Source organism: Coenobita brevimanus, chromosome 84 (assembly GCF_032717465.1).
Source record: "Coenobita brevimanus isolate Jiangsu-jjx chromosome 84, ASM3271746v2, whole genome shotgun sequence".
NCBI lineage: Eukaryota > Metazoa > Arthropoda > Malacostraca > Decapoda > Coenobitidae > Coenobita > Coenobita brevimanus.
The window spans coordinates 41,717,538-41,739,408 of record NC_137037.1 but is presented as its reverse complement, the minus strand read 5'-3'; the positions used below and the strand labels follow the sequence as shown (position 1 = coordinate 41,739,408).

Sequence of the window (21,871 nt, the reverse complement as noted above, 5' to 3'; positions counted from 1 at the left end):
GATATACTGTACCTATCAAATAAATACAGGACTAGGAAGTTTTAACCTTTAAAGCACAAGTTATATACTGTGCACTATATCTCCTGACAAGTACGTTAATTGTAAGTAAAAACTGTACAAGTGCAAGTAGCTACTGTACACTGATTATTGAAATGCATAATACTGTTTCTACTTCAGTAACATGTAAATATAAACCTGGGTTAACTAATTTCTTCATTACAGAAACACATTACAAATCTCCTTAGCATAAAGGCTCATACAAAACCTAGAATTTGGGGTCTCTTAATTTGCCTCAAACAGACTTTTGTTTTATATACACAGTTGTCCTGGTCTTCTCTAACAAAGTGGATGCAAATGAGACTACATGACACTTCCTTCACTTAACAATTGTGGTTTACAAGACATTTATTGGACTTCTCAACTAACAGCTCAAGATACACAGTATGCCTCTGCTGAAGAAGACTAAAAATACTGAACCTTCACAAAAGCTATGAACATCAAGTGGAAGAAGGTCACATAACCCTTCCTAATTTTGGAGTTATGTTAATGTTGATGTTAGGGTTGTGCAGGACTCTGTCTAGATACAGTATATCTGGCAGACAGTATATACACTGCACCCAATAAACAAGCACCCCATTACCTCTTAAAGAGATGAGTGGTGATACTGTATTAGTGGGTAACAGGGCATATTCCAGTAACCAATAAAAAGCATTTTATGCTCTGGTATAGTACTGTGCATAACATAAGGGTTGTGTCTCTTGGGGCCCCTATAAATGATTTAGCCTTCTAATCAAGCCTACCCTAGCTAATACTAACATACAGTATTCATGCAAGAATTCAGAAAATCACTGCATATCAACATGACAGGAAAACAGAGCAGCAGAAGAGAAACAGCATGCTAAGTTTCATACACTGTCAAAGCACAGGTGCCTCCCAGACACACAACTCTTACCCAGCATAGAAAAAAAATCATCAGCCAAATCAATTTTCATCCAACTTGGAGAGATCCCACACGAGCCACTAACTCATCAACAGAATAAAAATATGACCCACAAACACCAAATTCCCATACATCCTAACCACTAACCCAGCATCCACTCCAGACAGACTCCTACAAGAACTGTCAGCTTGCTATCAACAAACCCCAGCATCAGACAAACACTCACACAGGTGGTTGCACAGGAGGTCATGTCCCTCAAGCTCAGGGTAGTCGAACACATCCCTGCAGAAGAGCATTCGAGTTCGTCGTGAGGGCACCACGAAGCCACCGAGCGCCACCACAATTCTACTCCGCATGTACTCCTCCTCCACACCCTCTAGCCGCTTGAGCAGACCACGGATGCGGCAGTACTTGTCAAATGCCAGGATTATGATGTGTAGGCTGTTAGGTTCCACCACATCACCTGCAGGTACACAGATTATATATCTTGTCTCATTATGATAGAAAAAAAATAGTGTGGCAAATACTGTACTTCACATTTGGTCATTATCTCAGTAACTTAATATCTCCCCTCATCATGACAGGAGAAAATAGTGCAGCACAGACTTTACATCTGGTCATCAGCTGGATTACATATCTTATATCATTGCTGCAGGGAAAAAAAATTGTGCAGCAGTCATATTTTATGTCTCGTAATCAGCTGGGTTACTGAGACATAATCACCATACAGAAAATGTACCAACTTTAATTTTTAAGACTATGGTCACTATTATTACTGCAGCATTAATGGAGCTTTGTATAAAGTACTACTGCTATTACTACAGGATCAGAATAAATAACAGTGAAACCATGCTATGGATCTGAATAAATAACAGTGAAACCATGCTATGGATCTGAATAAATAACAGTGAAACCTTACTATGTATAATGGACTTTGCACTTAGCAAATACCTAAAAACTTATTCTTTGTAAGTTTGTCCTATAACAACCTCTTTTTCAAAGTCTGTTTTAACAAATGGTTACCTGTACTGGAGTATTGCTGATTTTGTTCATCCATCATCCAATCCTATGTTGCCCCTGTATATCATCATTCATTCATTCATTATCTAATCCAGTGTTACCCCATAAGCAGCGTAAGGGCTCAGGGCTAGGCAAGTTGGTCCTGACATTTAAGATGAGAATGACCAGCCTCACTCATCCCTGAGTGGCATTACATGAGCAAGAAACCCCAACCACCCCTTGGATATAAAACTGCACCAGCTCAATCTGACTGGAGCACCATAATTGCTCACTAAACCACAAGGCACCATAATTTGGTTAAATGGTTACCACCCAGTGTAGTAAATGGTTTCCTGGTGTACAGGAAACCATTTGGCTCATCACTAAGTGTTGAGTCACCCATAGGCAGAATGGAATAGGAAAGAATGAAGGGAAAAAAAAGGCAGAAGAGGGAGTGTAAAATCACCCATAGGCAGAAGGAGGAGGAAAGAATGAAGGAAAGACAGAAGAGGAGAGAAGGAAGAGAGGAAAAGGCAGACACCCAAACGAGCACTACATCGAGTGAGTGGATGGTGAGTACCCCTAAATATCACTGGCTGATTTTGTAAATGTATTAATTTGTGTGTTAATTTCCTTCTGCCTCCTCTATCACAGGGTACAGTATTGTGTGTTGCATTTTTCTGGTATGCATACTTTGTTTTTCGTTATTTACAGGATGGCTGTCTCATCTATTCATAAAACTTGACATTTCCAATATAATGGACAGTCTTACACTATTTTTGCTTTTCTCAGACTTTCTTCCAAAATTATTCCAATAAATCTGAAGTTTTAACATCTAAACTATCACCAAGGGCATTACAATATAGCATCAGTAGTAGTACCATTACCTGGGTCATCATAATTAACCTCATTATTTTTCAAGGTTTACTGTATTGGGCTATACATACATCTTTCTATTGTATTCCTTGCCAAATTTTCCTTGGGGTTTTACTAAGACTAATGACAATTTTATTTAGCAGAGATTAATTCCTGGTAAAAACAAACAAAAAACAAAACACAACTAATCTTTCTGCTGTTTGGATTTTACTTTTTGGACTGGATGAAGAACATTTAATGACAAGGCAAAAGATAAAGATGGGGACACATGCCACAACAAGCTCTGCAACAATGTTCTTCCCTGTAACCTAGGCATTTGAGCCTATGTTAGGCTATTTACCCACTATCCTGGAATACAAGGCCACTACATAATCCAAGTTACCACAGTTTCCTACCCTAGGTGTTACTGTAGGTACCTGTTGTACCTACCAACCCACAAAGGATGACTAGACATCAGAGTAAAGGGTTGGTTGCTGCCTGCACCAAGATTCAAACTCTGGCACTATTGAGCTGACAATTTCATAGCTTCCAAAGCTAACCACTCAGTCACCATGGTAGTGTTAGCCTAAATAAAATTATGAAATGTGTTACTATGAGCTAAAATGTTAATGCAGTACTCATATATGAAATGTGTCTGTATGAGCTAAAATGCTAATATGTACTTACAACAGTTTGCAATACATTTACAATAATCACCTATTAACTTTTTTCATGATCTCTCACGTCAAATGCTGGAGACATAAGGAAAACTTAATGGACAGTATGTACTGTACCTATTAACTTTTCTCTAACGATTTCTCCTATATCAAGCACTACTGAAATGGGCATACGTTGTACAACATGGTATTCCTATTGTTACCTATTATATTTTTCGCTCGTTATTTCTCCTATATCAAGTGCTGGAGACATGTAATGAACATTTACTGTACTGTATTTGTCTATTTTACTTTCTCCCTGTTAACTTGCTCTCCCTCTATACTCACCTATTAACTTTTTCTCTCTCATGATCTCTCCTATGTCGAGTGCTCCTGAGATGGGTGGGGTGTAGAAAGCATCGTTGGCAGGGTCCTGTGCAGGGGGCCCATACACCCCCAGCAACCCTGTGTCCCACTTCACACCCACCGCCGCCCGCATCCACCCTATCACATCTTCTGCCCGCAATACCACCTTCTCTGATAATGACACCACCTCGTGCTGTGAGAAAAAAGCACAAAAGGTTAGCCACCATTATCATATTTTTTTATTTATAACAAAATCATCACCATCCACATCTTCATCACCATCTACATCTATGTTTTCAACATCATCTTATAATTTATTACTATTACCAGGTTGTCATCACCAACATCTACAAGGCTACAATCTTAAAGAAAACAATACCAAACACCCAATTCCATATTACCCTCCTGAAACTGTAAGCAACTAGAGTCCAATACTTGTATATTTAAAGATTGGCAATGGTTTCTACCTTTAACCCAAGACGTCCCGTCGACGTATGGGTACGTTGCAACATTTTGCATTTGCCAGTCCCGACGATGTACTGGTACGTTGTGCAACTGCAAGGTCCCTAATTTGCACAATTTTCAATTTTCGAGTGTGATTTTTCGTACGTATACACGGGACACCTTCCTCTATTCCTCTACAAGATGCCAAGCAGGGACAATGCCTTACACCACATAACCTCCCCCCCCTCATTGTCTCAGCAATTCACCTGTTACCAGTGACCTGGCCAATAAAGACATTCAGGGCCAGAGTGATTCCCCAATCAATGACAATGTGGAGGAAAAAGTTTACATAGCATTAGAGGAAGAAACAGTCAGAAATGATGATCAGGTAATGTGGCAAAAGAAGGTCAGGAATGGTGATGAATTAGTGAGTGAAACAATGCTTATAATGCCTATATTACTGTTTGAAAACCAATATACTCTCGTACTATGTATAAATTCGGACCAAATAAATAAATAAATACCCTTTATGAGTGATGTAGAATAGTTATCCTCCCATAGAACTCGTTTTCTTTGCAGCCAGCCTGATAGAAAACCCTGTAAGGTAAGGAGGTACTCCTACCTGTATCGAGTATTTTAAACCTCAGGTGAGCGATTTCTCTATGAATTTTCGATGTTTCTCACCAAAAGGTGAGGTTTTAGCCAAAAAAAATTTTTTCCAAAAATGGTCAGGACTAGGGGGTCTCGGAGGTGCGAAAGTGCTTGGGACGTGACGGGTTAATGGAAATACCATACATAATCAAAAACTTCCAGTCATCTCCTGCAAATCAAGTTCTAACTGATGCATTCTAATCGCCTGAGAAGAAAAAACGAAAACCAATGGATGGAAAAGCAGAGAGTAATGAGGCCAATCAAACGAAAAGCAAGAGTGGGCAGGCAGAAAGGGAAGGAAGAGGAGGAAGAGAAAGAAGAAAGGAAACAAATGGAATGAAAGAAGGAAAAGAGGATGAGAAGGCAGAAAAGGGAAAGAAAATAAGAAGAGGATGAGGTACAGAAGGAGGAGGAGGAGACACAAAAAGAAAAGAGAAGGGGAAAAAAAGAAGGAGAGGAGGAGGAGACAGAGAAGGAAATATAAAGGGAGAATAGAAAGAAAAAAGGGAAAAGGGGAGGAAAACATAGAAACCAAGGAGGCAAATAAGAAAAGCTGAAAACTCTGAACTATCATGTGATGGAAAAATGCAGAGTAGGGAAACTGGAAGGAAAAAAAGGGAAACAATAGGGAAAGGAACATGGAAGAAGGGAGGCAACAAAAAGAAAAAAATGAAAGGGAAAAGAAGGGAGGCAGACAAATAGAAAAAAATGAAAGAAAAAAAGTGAGGCATATGAGGAAAAGAAATATGTGCTGATGAGAAACACACAAGCATGTGGGAGAAAAAAAATGAAAAAAAGAGAATGGGGGAAAGTGAGGGAAAAGAAAGAGAAATGAAAGAAGATATAATGGCTCTTTCATGGAGATGGATGAGGGGATGTACAGCAAGGAAGGAAAGGAAGTAAAAGAAAAAAAAAGGGGAAAATAAATAAGAAATTGGGAGGGAAGCCGATAAAAAAAAAAGTCCGAACTACTGTACCTGTAAATGAGTGAAACAGTAAGTGTATCTTGAGAGAGAGAGAGAGAGAGAGAGAGAGAGAGATGGCATCCTTCCTACCTGGCATCACCAATTACCTGTCTATTGGTTGTCTCATCACCCCTCCCTCTCTCTCTCTCTCTCTCAAACTGTACAGTGGTCATCATGTTTTAACCCCTTCACTCCAATGACATACCAGTATTTCTTATTTCTACCGCCAGACACTTCTAATAAGTTTCGGGAAGATTTCTGGTGCTGGAGGAGTCCATGAAGGCTACATTTAAACATTCCACTTCAAAATGCCTACGGTATATTAAGATGAATACGGTACGCAAGAATATAATATAATAAAGGAATATAATGCCAAAAATAATATACAATCAGGGAAAATCACGGCACTGGACTGAAGTGGTTAAGAAAAATACAGTATTGATACTAAATATGGGATGATGGGTCAAACTGTCATAATGCCAGTTTAAACGATGCCTGCTGAACAACCTCCACTATTATAAATGATTTATTACTACTTTCAAGTTGTTGCTGAACTAACAGTTCCACGACCAGGTTACACAAACGTCCTTCAATCCCATTCCCCGAAAGGAGGCTGGTGGACTGCAGATGAACGATAAATTCAACTTAGCTTGCAGCCCCCCGGGTTTAGGTTTCCAATGAACGTTGAGAAACTGACAACCCCTACAAAGTGGCTCCAGTAGAATAAAGTTAAGGCAACCCCAACAAAGTTACTTCAGTAGCTTCCCCCCCCCCCCCCGGGAAGGTACGAAGGAATTGGTCTGTCAACGGTTTAGTGTACAGCACGAGTGAAACATTCCTAGCCATATTAGTTGCTGTTCAACAATATAAGTTACAGGCTAGTGAGACATTATGACCAGAATGGGCTGATGTATAACACTTGTCCCGGTCACTATACTACCAGTCCCGGTCACTATACTACCTACAATCTGTCCACATCCGGCAATTATCTGAACTGCAAGGGTGCAGGGATCTCTATCAGGTTCAAGGCACTACTCTGTAGTATCGGTCAACTGGCAACTGATTTTTTAAAAACGTTTCTCGGGCTCATCCTTTCTTATCAGTAGCGCCCCAAATCCCTTTCCTAGCCTCAGCACTAAAGACAATACCATACTTTGCTTTTGTTTCCCCTCTGTATTGTCACCACCACAAAAAACAGAAAAAAGGTAATTCTGCACCCTGGGACATTTCCAATTGCTTGATAATCTGGGAATACCACTTCTAAGTATATTACATTTCCTGATGACTTTTCTCCACATTGACATCTTATTGTCATGATTTTCATATGATCGTTAATTTCGACAGGTGGCCTAGCGATTACTATTCCCCAGAGTGACGACCTTGCAAATGTTCGACCTTTAAGAAGTGACTGGAGGTTTTTCGATCATGAAATGGCATCAGGGAAAGAAGCCTGGTCATCTACCCTTGTATGCACTCGACTACGGTAGCCTATAGTCCTGGGACCCTACACCTCGAAGGAAGTAATATGGGAGTGTCTGCTGGCCTACCGCCAGATGACCTTTCTCGTCCCCAGCTTCATATCTCTTTTTGTTGCTTTCAGTTTCTTCCCACCATGGCTACAGTATAACATACTACCGGTACTTTATATATATATATATATATATATATATATATATATATATATATATATATATATATACAAAAAATAATCAGATACATACAAATACTGTATACCGTATATGGCGACAAAATTTAAGAAACAGCCTGTATCAAACTGGCAGTAATCTGTAATTTACTGCGAGGTCACAGTTTTGATTGGAGAGAGAGAGAGAGAGAGAGAGAGAGAGAGAGAGAGAGAGAGAGGGGGGGGGGAACAGAAGGGGTTGAGGGGGGCTGGGGAGGAGGGAGGGGAAAGGGAAAGGGAATAAGAAGTACTGGGGAACGGGGGATGGGGGTATTGGGGCAGGGGCTGAGGGGATACGGAATGGGAGTGTGGAGGACTGAAGAGACGATGGTGATAGGAGATGAGATGAGGGATAGAAGAGAGGATGGGAATGGGGAGGGGAGACAGAAGGAGGGAGGGATATGGAAGGAAGAAGGAGACAAGAGGAAGGGGAAAAAGATAGAAATGAGGGAACACGGGAGAGGGGAAAAGATAGAAGGGAGGAGGGGACAGAGAAGAGGGAGAGGGGATTGGAAAAGAGGGTGTGGGGGGAGAGGAAAAGGGGAGGGGACAGAAGGGGGCTGTGGAGAGAGGGTGTGAAGACAGAACAAGGGGGTGAGAATGGGCGAGGAATGGACGTGAGGGAAAGGGAAATAGGGCGAGGTGACAGGGAGCTGAGGGGTATTGGGGAAAGGGATAGGGGGAGTTTGGAGGGACAGAGGAAGGGGGAGGAATACGGCAAGATGTTCACATCCCCCCCCCCCCGGGGAGGGAGATCCACATTAAACGGCAGAGCGTTGGGAGTGAGGATATCACGACCAAGCCATCGCCAACTGTTTCGAAAACTACAATTGCCCTTAATCCCGTCAGTCCCATGACATGTTTTTCACGTTATTCTTAATGCCTCCACACGATTTTACTCAGCCTTTTCGCACAGGAGCACTTTGATGTACCCTTCATTAATCCATTCGCTACTGTAACTGGAAGTAGTAAGAATAAAACAAAATGTCACTAGACTGAGTACATATCGACATGATGTTTTTTTTTTTCTTTTCCAGGATAATAAAATGCCACGCATGATTGTTCCCCACCTAGAAGTTGCCATATGCACTATTTTGTACTATATTAAAGATACGAACGATAATACCTGGTATTATATATATTATATATTATACAGACAGTATAAACACCGTTATTTATAACCCGAGGGTAGAGGTTTTTCTTGCTAATTAGAAAGTTGAAATGAAATGAAACCGACGAAGAGGAATGGTAAAATGGGTGATGGTAAAAATGAATGGGGGAGGAAGGGAGAACAATGGAAGGGTGGGGTGGGGAGGGGAGGGGAGGGAGAGTGCAGACTGGAATGGTCACCTTCAGCCATCCTTTTCCTCGCTTTCTCCACCCTCTCCTTTTCTTCCTGACGTTTCTCTCCCCCTTTCCTACCTACATTTTTCCCCTTCCTTTCTCTCGTTCCCTTCTTCCTTCTTTTCTCTCCACTCTTACATTTTCTATTTCTCATCATTCCTCCTTTTTAACTCTTCCTTAACTTTCCAGCTTTCCTCCCTACTTTCCTTTCCTCCTTTTCCTTCGCCTTTGCTTCTTCCTTCATTTTCTGTTCCCCTCTCCTTTCTCAATTCGTTTCCTCCCTGCTTAGGTCTCCCCCCCCCTCTCTCTCTCTCCATCCGTCCTACCCTTCTCAATCTTAAACCCTTTTCATTTTCTACCTTTCGCTTTTCCTTTCTTCTCCGTTTTTTTTTTTTCCATCCTTAACTTTCATCTTTACTTTCTCATCAATGAATCTTTTATTTTTTTTATTCAGTTACATCTATTTTTCGCTTTTACCATTCACTTTTTCATTTTTTGCTTTGCTTTCCATCTTCTCTCCACTTCTTACCATTCCTTTCTTCTACCATTTGTTCTTCACTTCCGTCCCTCCTTCCTTCACTCCTACATATTCCCATCGTTTTTCATTCACGTCTATTTTAATCAATATTAAACATTCACTCACTTCCTTTTTTCTCTTCATTGTTATCTTTGTTATTATCCCATTCCCTCATCCGCCTTTCTCTCCCTCTTTTTGTCTTCCCTCCATCTTCTTCCATTCCTTTCCTTTCCTTACTTCCACCCTTCCTCTACTTCCTTCCCATTCTCTGTTTCCCTGCTTCCCAACCTTGCTCTTTTTTCTTTCCTTCCGTTCTTCTTTCAATGCCCCCTTTATTCATTCCTCCTAGCATTCTTTCCTTCGTTTTCCCCACCCTATAGTTACTTTATTATTAACACTATTATTTTTCCTTCACCTCTTCACAGTTTTCATTCTTCACTTTTATATTTTTCTTTCATTTCTTATTCTTTTTCTCGTACCTCCCTTGTTCAGCATCTCACTATTCTTATTCTTTCTTCTCTATCTTGATCTCTTTCCATCATCTCGTCTCATCTCTTTCAGGTCTGTTGCTGTTTGTTTTCCTTTGTACTCCTTTCCTCCTCTCGCCTGTTCTGTCCCCTTCTCTCCATTTCCTCTCCTCTCCTTCTTCATCCCCCCTTATTTTCTTATCTTGTTTTGAGTCATCTTTTTCTCCTCTCCTCCCTTCCACCTCCTCCTCCTCCATCCCATCTTCTCTCCTCCCATTTCATTTCACCTCATCTCTCCGCATCCTCCTTTCCCTTGTGTTTTCTTTCCTATATCTTCCTTACTCTCCTTTTCTCGTCTCTTCTCTTCCCTTCACTTTACTCCTCTCTCCATTCTTCTCTCCTCTCCTATTTTCCCTCTTCTCTCTTCTATTCTCGTCTCTTCTCTTGCCTTCCTTCCACTTTTCTCCTCTCCATTCTTCTCTCTTCACTCCTCTCTTCCTCCTTCCCTCTTCTGTTCAATTTTCTTTCTTCTCATCTCTTCCCTTCTAGCCACTCCCATTTCCATTCTTTCCTCTTCACTTCTCTTCCTACCCTTCTTTTCTCTCCTATTCCCTTCCCTTTCTTCCATTCTTCTCCTCTTCACTTCTTTTCTCTTCTCTTTTTCCATTCTTCTCCCCTCCCTCCCTCCCTCCACCCCCACATCGATCACAAGAGGTCAAGGACTGAAGGGAGAGGGGAGTGGGGGAGGGGAGAGGAAGGGGGAGGGGGAAGTTGGGAGGGAAGGGAGAGGATGGGGAGAGGTAGGGGGAAATGGGAAAGGGGAAGAGGAAGGAGGAAGTGGGGAGGGGGAAGTGAGGGAGGGGAAGGAAGAAGGGGAGGGGAAGGAAGAAGGGGAGGGGGAGAGTGAGAAGACGGTATGGGGAAGAAGAGAGGATGGATAGACACTGATAGACAGATGGATAGACGAACGTGATATGATGGATGAATAGACATGAACCAGCCGATAGACAGACAAACTTTCTAGATAGATAAAGGTAGACAGACAAACCGAAGAAACGAAACAAGGGGAAAACACCAAAAAGAAACAGATGAAAGGCACTGAAAAAAATGGAATACCGCATTGAACGAAAAACAAAAAAAATGAAAAGAAAAACGAAGATAAACAGGAAAGGATTAGACAGAAAGGATAGAAGTGAGACAGATTCTGAAGAGTGAAGAGGATGGGAGAGAGAATGGTTAAGCAGAAGGGTGAGTCTTAGCAGTATGAAGAGAATGGATGAAGAAGAGAACATATCAAAAGAGCGGTGAAATGTGGGATTGAGACGTATTAGGGTGACAGAGGAGGAAGACAAGACAAAAGGGTGAAAAACAGAAGTGTGGAGAGAGAGAGAGAGAGAGAGAGAGTGTGTGTGTGTGTGTGTGTGTGTGTGTGTGTGTGTGTGTGTGTGTGTGTGTGTCCTCTCCCTCGTAGTGAAGGGGTTAATGAAGGCTGTATCAACTCTCCATTTCCGGTCTCTCCTAAGCTGAATAAAATCGTCTGGTGGCAGCAAAGAATAAAATACGGCATAGTAGTAGTAGTAAGTGGAAGTTGTGGCGGTAACAGTGCAGTAGTGGAAGTTGTGGTAGTAGTAGTTAGTAACAGAAGTAGTTGTGGTGGTGGTGGTGGTGGTGGTGGTAGTAGTAGTAGTAATGGAAGTTGTGGTGGTGGTGGTGGTAATTATGGTAGTGGTGGTAGTATATAATGTGGTAGTCATAGTCGTTGGCGTGCTTGGGGTCAACAGATTGTACTCTTATTTGCCTATAAGGGTTTGTGTTAACCTTCACATTACAATTTCAAATGATGAACTGGATTACGACGACTGGTTTTGATCCTCATAATATACTTCCCCAATGGACAGAGGTGAAAAAAGTAGTAGTAGTAGTAGTAGTGGTGGTGGTAGTAGCAGTAGTAGTAGTAGTAGTAGCAGTTGTGGTGGTGGTAGTAGTAGTAGTAGTAGTAGTAGTAGTAGTAGTAGTAGTAGTAGTAGTGGTGGTGGTGGTGGTGGTATACCAAGAATAAACAGCAACAAAAATGCGTCATGGGATACAAGGAATTTCTCTTCACCTACCTCATACACTGTTGTATGCTTCCTGCTTTTAATCTACTGTACATATCTACCTATCTATCTACCCGTAGCCTTTTTATATTTCCCGTTTTAAATCTATCTATCTATATATCTATAGCCAGACGCCTTAATCCGGTAAGGGGTGGCCATAAACAAATCACCTCCATGTCGCCCTGTCCCTTGCCACTTTGCTGCTCTCCTCCCTCATATACCTCTCGACTCCATCCCTCCATCTCATCCTCGTCCCCCTCCTCCACCTTTCACACTCTCCTAGTCAGTCTCTTTCCATCCTAAATTACTACACTTTAACAGGTCTCCACAAAGAAAAATATCATTGCATTATTATTATTAAGGGAGGAAGGGCGGTTAGTTGATAATGATAAAATCTGTTATTAATATTACGATCAATATTAAATGGTGAGAAATACAATCAATATTTACCTGATGGGTGAGGAATACAATCAATATCTGCATGGTGGGCAATACAGAAATACCAGTGTGAAAGATGGGTGAGAAATACACAGAGAGAGGTTGTATGCAAATGAGGGAGAGGCCAAATGGGAGGAAAGTGAGAGAAAATAAAGAGAGAGTGAGCGTGGGCTGGGGAAATGTGAGTCAGGACGAAGAACTGGTGAGAGAGAGAGAGAGAGAGAGAGAGAGAGAGAGAGAGAGAGAGAGAGAGAGAGAGAGAGATTTAATTAAACTTAATTTACAAAGCTGAAATAAATAAACAATAATAATAATAATAATAATAATGAGTCTCCTTGGATACTATGACGATGTAATAATGAGTCTCCTTGGTTACTAGTCAAACTCGAAAGGTTAGGGATCATCATCGGGGGTAGAATAAAACGCGACATAGTTAAACCGTTTTAAATGACACGCAAAATCCCACTTCAGCCGGAGATCGAACAAGCGACCTTTACAACACCCGTCCATTCCTTTCATATTTATCTACTCACCCTTACGATTTATTTTTAAGTTTTATTCTTCCTACGAACATTTTTATTTTATTTACGGAGGTAATTTAATAGCTGAGGTGATGGATTGTTCCGAGAGAGAGAGAGAGAGAGAGAGAGAGAGAGAGAGAGCAAGGCCGACTATAACTTCCCGATGCTACACTGTTTTCAGAAATTCCTCCTCCTCATTCCCCCACCTTGCCTGACTTCACCCTCTGTATATAAAGCGAAGATATTTTACAACTGACGAAACACTATGGAAATCATATCTCTACCAAGGCCTGTCTCAGATGGGTTCGACTTTTCCCATATGTATTCGTTCAACTTGAGGATATTTAACTACGGTACACTACGCCCTTATCCTAACTTGGCCAAAAAAAAAAAAAAAAAAAAAAAAATGCCATCCATCCACCTTGAACGTTCAGTAAAAGATTTGGTAATTACGAATATACTAGTGGAATATGATGCTTGTCACGAATAAGTGCTATGGAAGGGACGCAGAGCCGTTGCATAGTCTTTTTCTGGCACTGAGCTACGAAAAATAAGTTACTTAAGGAAGGGTATCACGGTAACAACGCGTCCCTCACTCACTGAGAGAGAGAGAGAGAGAGAGAGAGAGAGAGAGAGAGTTATACAAGTTACCGGTATGTGTATTTATTTCATGTACGCATATACTCGCATTCAAATCCATATACAACTACATACACACGTACACACTAAACTGACATAAACCAACACTCATAATACACCCTCGTTGATGTGTATGCATGTGCGTGTTATAACTGACATTTACTGCTTATCACACATACGCACATTACATTATTCATACGCTCACCTCTATACGCACACAGTCTACGTTTACATCAACATACATATACATACATAAATACATATACATACACATACATACATACTTTTACATCAACATATATACGCACATTAAAGTCTTCATACACTCACCTGCATACGCACAAACAGCCTGCAGCATACATACATAAAAGCACACTAATAAATCTACATACATACATACACACTTGTAAATCAACATACATACATAAACACAAACATACATATATATACGCACATTAGAAACTTCATACACACCTCTAAAGTTTACACCAAGCATACCTACATAAACATACACATACATACATACATACATATACACAGTACATACTTTTCAATCAACATACACATACTGTACATATATACGCTCATCAGATACTGCATATCTTAACATGCACATAGCCTACACTATATACAAACGCACATACATACACGCATACATACATACATACACATACATATACATACATGCATACATACACTTACATCAATACAGACATACATACTTTTACATTAACATACATGCCAGTGCTTTTAAATTAACAAACACACATACATACACATACATTTACATCACCACTTACAATGGGAAATATACGCACACACATTCATACATGCATAAAATATACTCATGTACACCAATATACCCAGAAACGTACACGGATGTCTACACGGGCAAGGGTTCCATGTGCACATCATCTGTACAGTCACATCACCTCCACCTCGACACCATCCCTTTAATGTTTGGTCTCTCTCTCTCTCTCTCAATGCTCTTTAATTCCCTTTTTTTTTCTCTCTCTCTCTCGCTTACTCGGTCCAATCTTTCACTCTCTCTAACTTTCCTCCACTAATTCTTTCTCTATTACCTACTACAAACTTTCCCCTGCCCAATTCTCTCTCACTCTAGCTCTTTAATCTCCTTACTCTAACTTAGCCGCTCTTACTCTTCTGGCTTTCTTTGTCCAACGGGGGTTAAATCTCTCTCTCTCTCTCTCCAACTTCCTTTTTCTTCTCTACCTCTTAACTATTTTTTACCTCTTTCTCCTCTTTTCTCATTTTTTTCCTCTCTTCCTAGTCTTTAGAACTCTCTTAACATTCTCCCTCTATCATCATCCCTCCCTCTCTCCATCCCCCTTCCTTCCTTCCTCTGCTCCTTCCTTGTATTTTCTTCTTTCCTTCATCCATCATCATTCCTTCTCTATTACCTCTTTCCTTTATCTATCACTATTCCTTCTCTATTTCCTCTTCTTCCTTCTTTTCGCCTCCTCTCCTCAAACCAATTCATTTCTCTCTCCACCATCATCACAATTCTCTCTCTGCCTCTTTCTCCCCCTCTCTCTTTTCCTCATCTTCTATTTCTCTCTCTACCATCACCATTCAATCTCTCTCTCTCTCTCTCTCTCTCTCTCTCTCTCTCCACCACCACCACCAGTCCCTTACCTCTTTCTTCCTTTTTGTTATTTTCCTCTTCTCCCCATTTTCGTTCTCCCTGTCTTCCCATTCTCTTTTTCTGTCCAACTTCTTTATCCTTTCATTACCAGCGTTGCATTTTTCTTCCTACTCTCTCTCTTTCTCTCTCTCTCCACCTTAATCACATCCGCCAGACTTTCCATACCTCCCTCCTTCCTCCTCTTCTCCCCCTCCTCCTCCTCCTCCTCTCCCTCACTCACTCCTTCCTTCCCTACCCTTCTTTCCTTTCCTTCGTCCTTACCCCTTCTCTCTTCCTTTTTCCTCACTTTACGACACATTCTCTCTCTCTCTCTCTCTCTCTCTCTCCATTAAATGCACTTAATTCTCTCCTTTCACAACCTTCCCCTCACTCTCCCCTCCTCCCCTCCCCTCTCTCTCGTCTCCTTTCCTCTTCCTCCCGCTTCCCCCTCCCCCCACTCTTTTCAAACCCTCTCCCTCCCCTATTCCTCTCTCTCTCTCTCTCTCTCATCCCCCGGGTCAGGTGAGGGGGTGTGGGTGTCTTGCCAGTATGGAGGTCAAAGGTCACCACTCAGAATAAGGTCACCAATGTTAGGTCACGCTCAACAGAAGCGAGGTCACGATGCACTCCATTACCTCAGTGTGAGATGATGCTAGATTTGAATTTGTTAGATTTGATTAGGTTAGATATATACCAATAACTTAGCTACGATCACATTAAGGTAGCTTGGTTTAGATTTGGTTGGGTTAGGGTGGGTTAGGTTGGGTTGGGTTGGGTTAGGGTGGGTTGGGTTGGGTTGGGTTGGGTTAGGGTGGGTTGGGTTGGGTTGGGTTGGGTTGGGTTAGGGTGGGTTGGGTTGGGTTGGGTTAGGGTGGGTTGGGTTGGGTTGGGTTGGGTTAGGTTGGGTTGGGTTGGGTTGGGTTAGGGTGGGTTGGGTTAGGGTGGGTTAGGGTGGGTTAGGGTGGGTTGGGTTGGGTTGGGTTAGGGTGGGTTGGGTTAGGGTGGGTTGGGTTGGGTTGGGTTGGGTTAGGGTGGGTTGGGTTGGGTTGGGTTGGGTTGGGTGGGGTTAGGTTTGGTTTGGTTTGGTTAGTACGGTAAGGTAAGGTAAGGAAAGGCTAGGATAAGTTAGGTAAGGTAAGGAAAGGCTAGGGTAAGTTAGGTAAGGTTAGGTAAGGTAAGGAAAGGCTAGGGTAAGTTAGGTAAGGTAAGGTAAGGGAAAGGAAGGGAAGGAAAGGCTAGGGTAAGTTAGGTAAGGTAAGGAAAGGCTAGGGTAAGTTAGGTAAGGTTAGGGTTGACTTAGATAGGATAGGACGGTACAGGGTAACATAGCTTAGGCTAGTTTAGAGGATAGGATAGGATAAATCAGCTAGCCACTAAACAGAAAGAAGTCACCAATGTTAGTGTGCTGGTTAGTTAGGTTAGAGGGTGTTAGGACTGGTTTAGACTGGAGTGAGCAGGGTTTGGTGCGGTTAGGATAGGACAGGATAGGATTGGATAGGATAGGATAGGATAGGATAGGATAGGACAGGATAGGATAGGACAGGATAAGATAGGATAGGATAGGACAGGATAAGATAGGATAGGACAGGACAGGATAAGATACGATAGGACAGGACAGGATAGGATAGGATAGGACAGGATAGGATAGGATAGGTGAAGTAAGGGTAGGCTGTTAGATGGGAGTGGGTTGGGTTGGGTTGGGTTGTGTAAAGAAAAGCTGTGGAGAGAGAGAGAGAGAGAGAGAGAGAGAGAGAGAGAGAGAGAGAGAATTATTTAACACGAAATACTGAAGCTCATTGATTCTCTCCACGTAATTCCCTTCCCTCTTCCCCTCCTTCCCGTTTTCTCTCTCTCTCTCTCATTATTTTTTCCTACTTCTCTCCTCCGTTCCTCCAATTTCTCACCCCCACTTCTTCTTCTCTGCCTCCTTCTTATTCTTTTTCCTTTCCTCCTACCCTCCTTTCTTCCTTCACCTTCTCCTTCCCTCTCTCTCTCCCTCTCATTTTTATTCTTTCCTCCTTCCCTCCTTCCTTCCTCCATTTTCTCTCCCTCACTCCTTTTTTCTCTCCCTCTCTCCCGTATTTACTCCCTTTCTCCTTCCACTCCTTCGCTCTGCCATTCCCTCTCCCATTTTTAAATCCACTCCTCCCTCCATTCCGTCGTTCCTCCATCTTCTCTCTCTCACTCCTTCCTTCTCTCCCTCCCTCCCTCCCTCCCTCCCATTTTTCTTTTTTCCTCCTTTCCTCCCCCGTCTCACCCCCTTCTCTTCCTCACTCCTTTCCTTCCTATTTTTTCCCCTTCCTCCTTCCCTCTTTCCTTCCTTCATTTTCTCTCCTCTCTTCTTCCCTCTTCTCTATTATCCTCTCTCTCTCTCTCTCATTTATCTATCAATGAATCTATCAATCTTCCGGCAACTATCTATCTACCGGTATTTTCTATCTACCACGTATCGATCTGCTTCCTTATATAACTCTCTCTCTCTCTCTCTCTCTTCAACAATACTCCATTTATCAATCAATTAATCTAACACCCTTCCGGTATCTATCTACCTATCTATATATCTATTTTTCTATCTACCAGGCATCGATCTGCTTCCATATATAACTCTCTCTCTCTCTCTCTCTCTCAAACTACGTCACACCTTTCTCTCTTTAATTTGTTCCCATGAATCTTTTCCATCAGACTGCCGGGTCATTCACCTATCTATCTATCTATCTATCTATCCACTCATCTATGTTCATTCATCTTCCGACCTACTCACCTATTCATCCATCTATATCTATAACTGTCTATCTATCTATCCACCTATCTATCTATCCATCTATCTACCACTAAATTTAACTACCTAGCAACTATTTACTTCCCTATTCATCCATCCATCCATCTATCCAATCATCCATCTTTTTAAATATCCATCTATCTTCCTTTTCATCCATCCATCCACCCCAAAACCATCATTCTGTTCATCCATTTATCTTTCATTCATTCATCCATCCATCTATCTATCCATACATCCAAATATTTACTGCATCTATCTATTCACTGTCTCAACAATGTAGGCTATTATACATTATCTATCTATCTATCTATCTGTCTTACAATCTACCTACTTTCTATTCTATCTGTCTATCTATCTGTCCATACATACATATATTCAACTATCTTCAACTATTTATCTATATATCATTCCTTCCTTCCTTCTTTCCTCCTCCTCTCACACTCCTTACTCCTTCCCTCAACCTCCCCACTTCCTTCTTCTCCCCATCCCCCCCTCTCCCCCTACCCCAATTACATTAACTTCATCACCCCTCCCCTCCCCTACCATCTCCCCCTCAGCTCTCCCAACTTCCCTATTCATCTCCTCTTCCTCCCTCCCCTACTTTTCCTTCATTTTCCTCCCCCTATCTCCCTATTTTCTCCCCACCCCATGATTCTACACTTCTCTCCCCCTCCTATCCTCTCATCTACCTTTCCTCCCCTCTCTCACTCTCTCCCCACTCCCTCTTCCTCCCTCCTCCTACCTTTCTACCTTCACTCCCCTCCCCTCCCTATCCCCTTCTCTCTCCTCCCCCTCCCTATCCCCTTCTCTCTCCTCCCCCCTCCCTCCACGCACAGACACAGGGCCAATAACAATGCCTCAGCTTTAACACACACACACACACACACACACACACACACACACACACACACACTACGCCTAATACACACACAATACGGTACATACATACATACATTACATGGGATCGACTGATTGATGCACCTTTATGAGAGAGAGAGAGAAGCAAACCTCTCTCTCTCTCTCTCTCTCTCTCACCTAGCACACCAGTACACCTACATTCATTCACATCACGCCTACCATAACATCTACTACCACCATCACCATCATCATCACCATTATTATTATCATTTTTATTATTATTATTTTATTATTACTGGAAAAGAGGTTGGGATGATAATGATGATGATTATTAATTACAATCCAATCAACTCTATCACACTCACCTCTAAACCGTTCCTATTTAACCCTTACGATGCTCCTTCAAACCTCACCCACCAATTAACAAACCACCTAATTACACTATACCTGACAATATTACATAGGATGCTAATTATGTTTCAAGTGTACGTACAAAATGCCTTAGTCTCCCCTTAAATGAGTACTTAAATTATGCCAATTTTCTTTAATAATGGGACTAATGAAGGAAGGAGGGAGGGAGGGAGGGAGGGAGGGAGAGAGGAAGGCAGGCAGGCAGGGTAAAGAGGGGAGGAAGAAGGAAACGTAAGGAAGGAGGGAGAAAGAATAACAGAGATAGGGTGGGAGGGACGGGGAGAGAAAGGGTGATTGAGGGAGGTAGGCAGGAAGATAGGGTGGGAGAGGAAAGGCAGAATGTGATACAGGAAACAGAGGGAAAGGTGAGGAGAGAGAGAGAGAGAGAGAGAGAGAGAGAGAGAGAGAGAGTGGAGGGGTGGGGAAGGGAGGCAGAAAGACAGGAAGGAGGGCAGGACGATGGAGGAGGAGAGGAGGAAGGGAGGAAAAGTGGTAAGGGAGAATAAGAGACAGGGTGCAGACGAAGGGAGGGTGAGACAAAATGGAAAGGAAAGGAAAGGGTAAGGGGGAGTAATGAAGGGGAGATGAGGGAGGAAGAGAGAAAAGGGGAGGGAATGTGGGAAAACGATAAGTAGGGAGGCTGGAGAAGGGAGGGCGAAAGGGCGAAGATGGGGGGAGGGAGAGTGGAAAGGTGCGAGGGTAAAGAAGTGGGGGGAGAAGGCAGGGAGAGTGAAGAAGGGAGGGACGAAGGGTGAGGAAGGGGAGAGAAGGAGGGTGAAAAGGGAGGAGGAAGAGTGAATGGACGGGGTGAGAGGAGGGGAAAAAAAGGAGGGTGAGTGCGTAAGGAAGGGAAGGAAGGAGGGTGAGGGAGTAAGGAAGGGAAGGAAGGAGGGTGAGGGAGTAAGGAAGGGAAGGACGGAGGGTGAGGGAGTAAGGAAGGGATGGGGAGGGAAGGCAAGGAAGGTGAGGGATGGATGGGAGGGTGAGGAAGGGAAGGAAGGAGGGTGAGGGAGTAAGGAAGGGAAGGACGGAGGGGTGAGGGAGTAAGGAAGGGATGGGGTGGGAAGGCAAGGAAGGTGAGGGATGGATGGGAAGGAAGGAGGATGAGGGAGTAAGGCAGGGAAGGAAGGAGGGTGAGGGAGTAATGAAGGGATGGGGAGGGAGGGAAAGAGATGGAGGGGAAGGGGAGGCAAGAAGGGTGAGGAAGCGGGAGGGAGGGTGAGGAAGGGAAGGGGAGGAAGAGGGGGATGAATGGAGGTTATTGTTATACGCATCTACAGCAGCTGCAGTCTCTCTCCCTCTCTCTCTCTCTCTCTCTCCATAAATAAAGAGATTATAAGCACGTAGGCAAATTAACTATATAAATCTGTATTATATTTACATGTCAACCATACACATCATTCCTATATATACACACGTCACCTCTACTTCTCTATATACATTAATTATACACGTCACTGTTCAGAAAATGTATACATCAAGAAACAGTGCATTCCTGATCAGTTATGCTGTATTTCATGTTTGTCTAAGTCAGGGAGGTGTGAGTGGGGGGTGGAGGGGAGAGGGAGGTTGGGGAGTGGGAGGGAAGGGGGAGGTTGGGGGATGGGGTATGGTGGAGGGGGGAGGGGAGAGGATGTTGGGGAAGTGAGGTGTGGAGGAGGGGGTGGATGAGGGGAGTGGGGTGTGGTGCAGGGGGGAGGGGAGAGAATGTTGGGGAAGTGAGGTGTGGTGGAGGGGGAGGACGGGGAGGTGGGGTGTGGTGGAGAGGGGCAGGGAGAGGAGGTTGGGGGAGTGGAGTGTGGTGGAGTGGGAAGTGGATGGGGAGGACAGGAGGTGGAGGAGAGATGGGGAAGGAAGTGGGGTGATGATGAGGGAGGGGGGAGAGGTGGGGGTTGTCAAAGTTTGAAGTGGGGAGGAGAGGAGAGGGGTGGGGTGGGATGACAGGGTGGTGGAAGGTGGAAGTGTGGGAAGTGTGGAAGAGACATAAGGGTGGGGAGGGAGGGAGGTGGTGGGGAGGGGAAGAGGGGGGAGGAGGGGAAGAGAATACAATAACTCCAATATTAACATCATATAACTTACGCCACAGAATTATATTGTCCAATTACTTTCACCCACTTTGCCTTCCTCACCAAACCTCTTCTCTTCCCACTAATCACTTTATCAAATTACACGTGGGAGGAGGGGGATGATGATGATGATGATGATGATGATGATGATGATAATGATGATGATGAAGATGGTGGTGGTGCTGGTGGTGATGGTGATAATGATTAAGGTGGTGGTGGTGGTGGTGATGGATGATGATGATGATGATGTTGACGATAATAATAATGATGATGATGATGATGATGATGATACGCGCCAGAATGAAGGAGAGAGAGGGGGGGTCAACGCCTTCAGAACGAGGACGTAGCTTGCAATATACTATAGCTTGCAACAATGAATTTGAATCAACACCCGCATTATTAAAAGGACTGAGAGAGAGAGAGAGAGAGAGAGAGAGAGAGAGAGAGAGAGAGAGAGAGAGAGAGAGCATATCTAAAAAAAAAAAAAAAAAAAAAAAAAAAAAAAAAGGGGGGTGGGGAAAATGGGACGG

At 42.9% G+C, this 21,871-nt stretch overlaps 1 protein-coding gene across 3 annotated transcripts in view; it reads right to left on the bottom strand.

The window, feature by feature from the left end:
- LOC145410224 (uncharacterized) overlaps positions 1–21,871 on the bottom strand; it is a 323,971-nt gene that overhangs the window by 42,760 nt on the left and 259,340 nt on the right. For all 3 annotated transcript variants that reach the window (XM_080280443.1, XM_080280445.1, XM_080280444.1), the window contains exons 3-4: positions 3,799–4,009; positions 1,167–1,403 (exon numbers count right to left, since the gene is read on the bottom strand). In XM_080280443.1, coding sequence (XP_080136569.1) covers positions 1,167–1,403; positions 3,799–4,009 — 448 coding nt within the window. The remainder of the gene's footprint in view (positions 1–1,166; positions 1,404–3,798; positions 4,010–21,871) is intronic.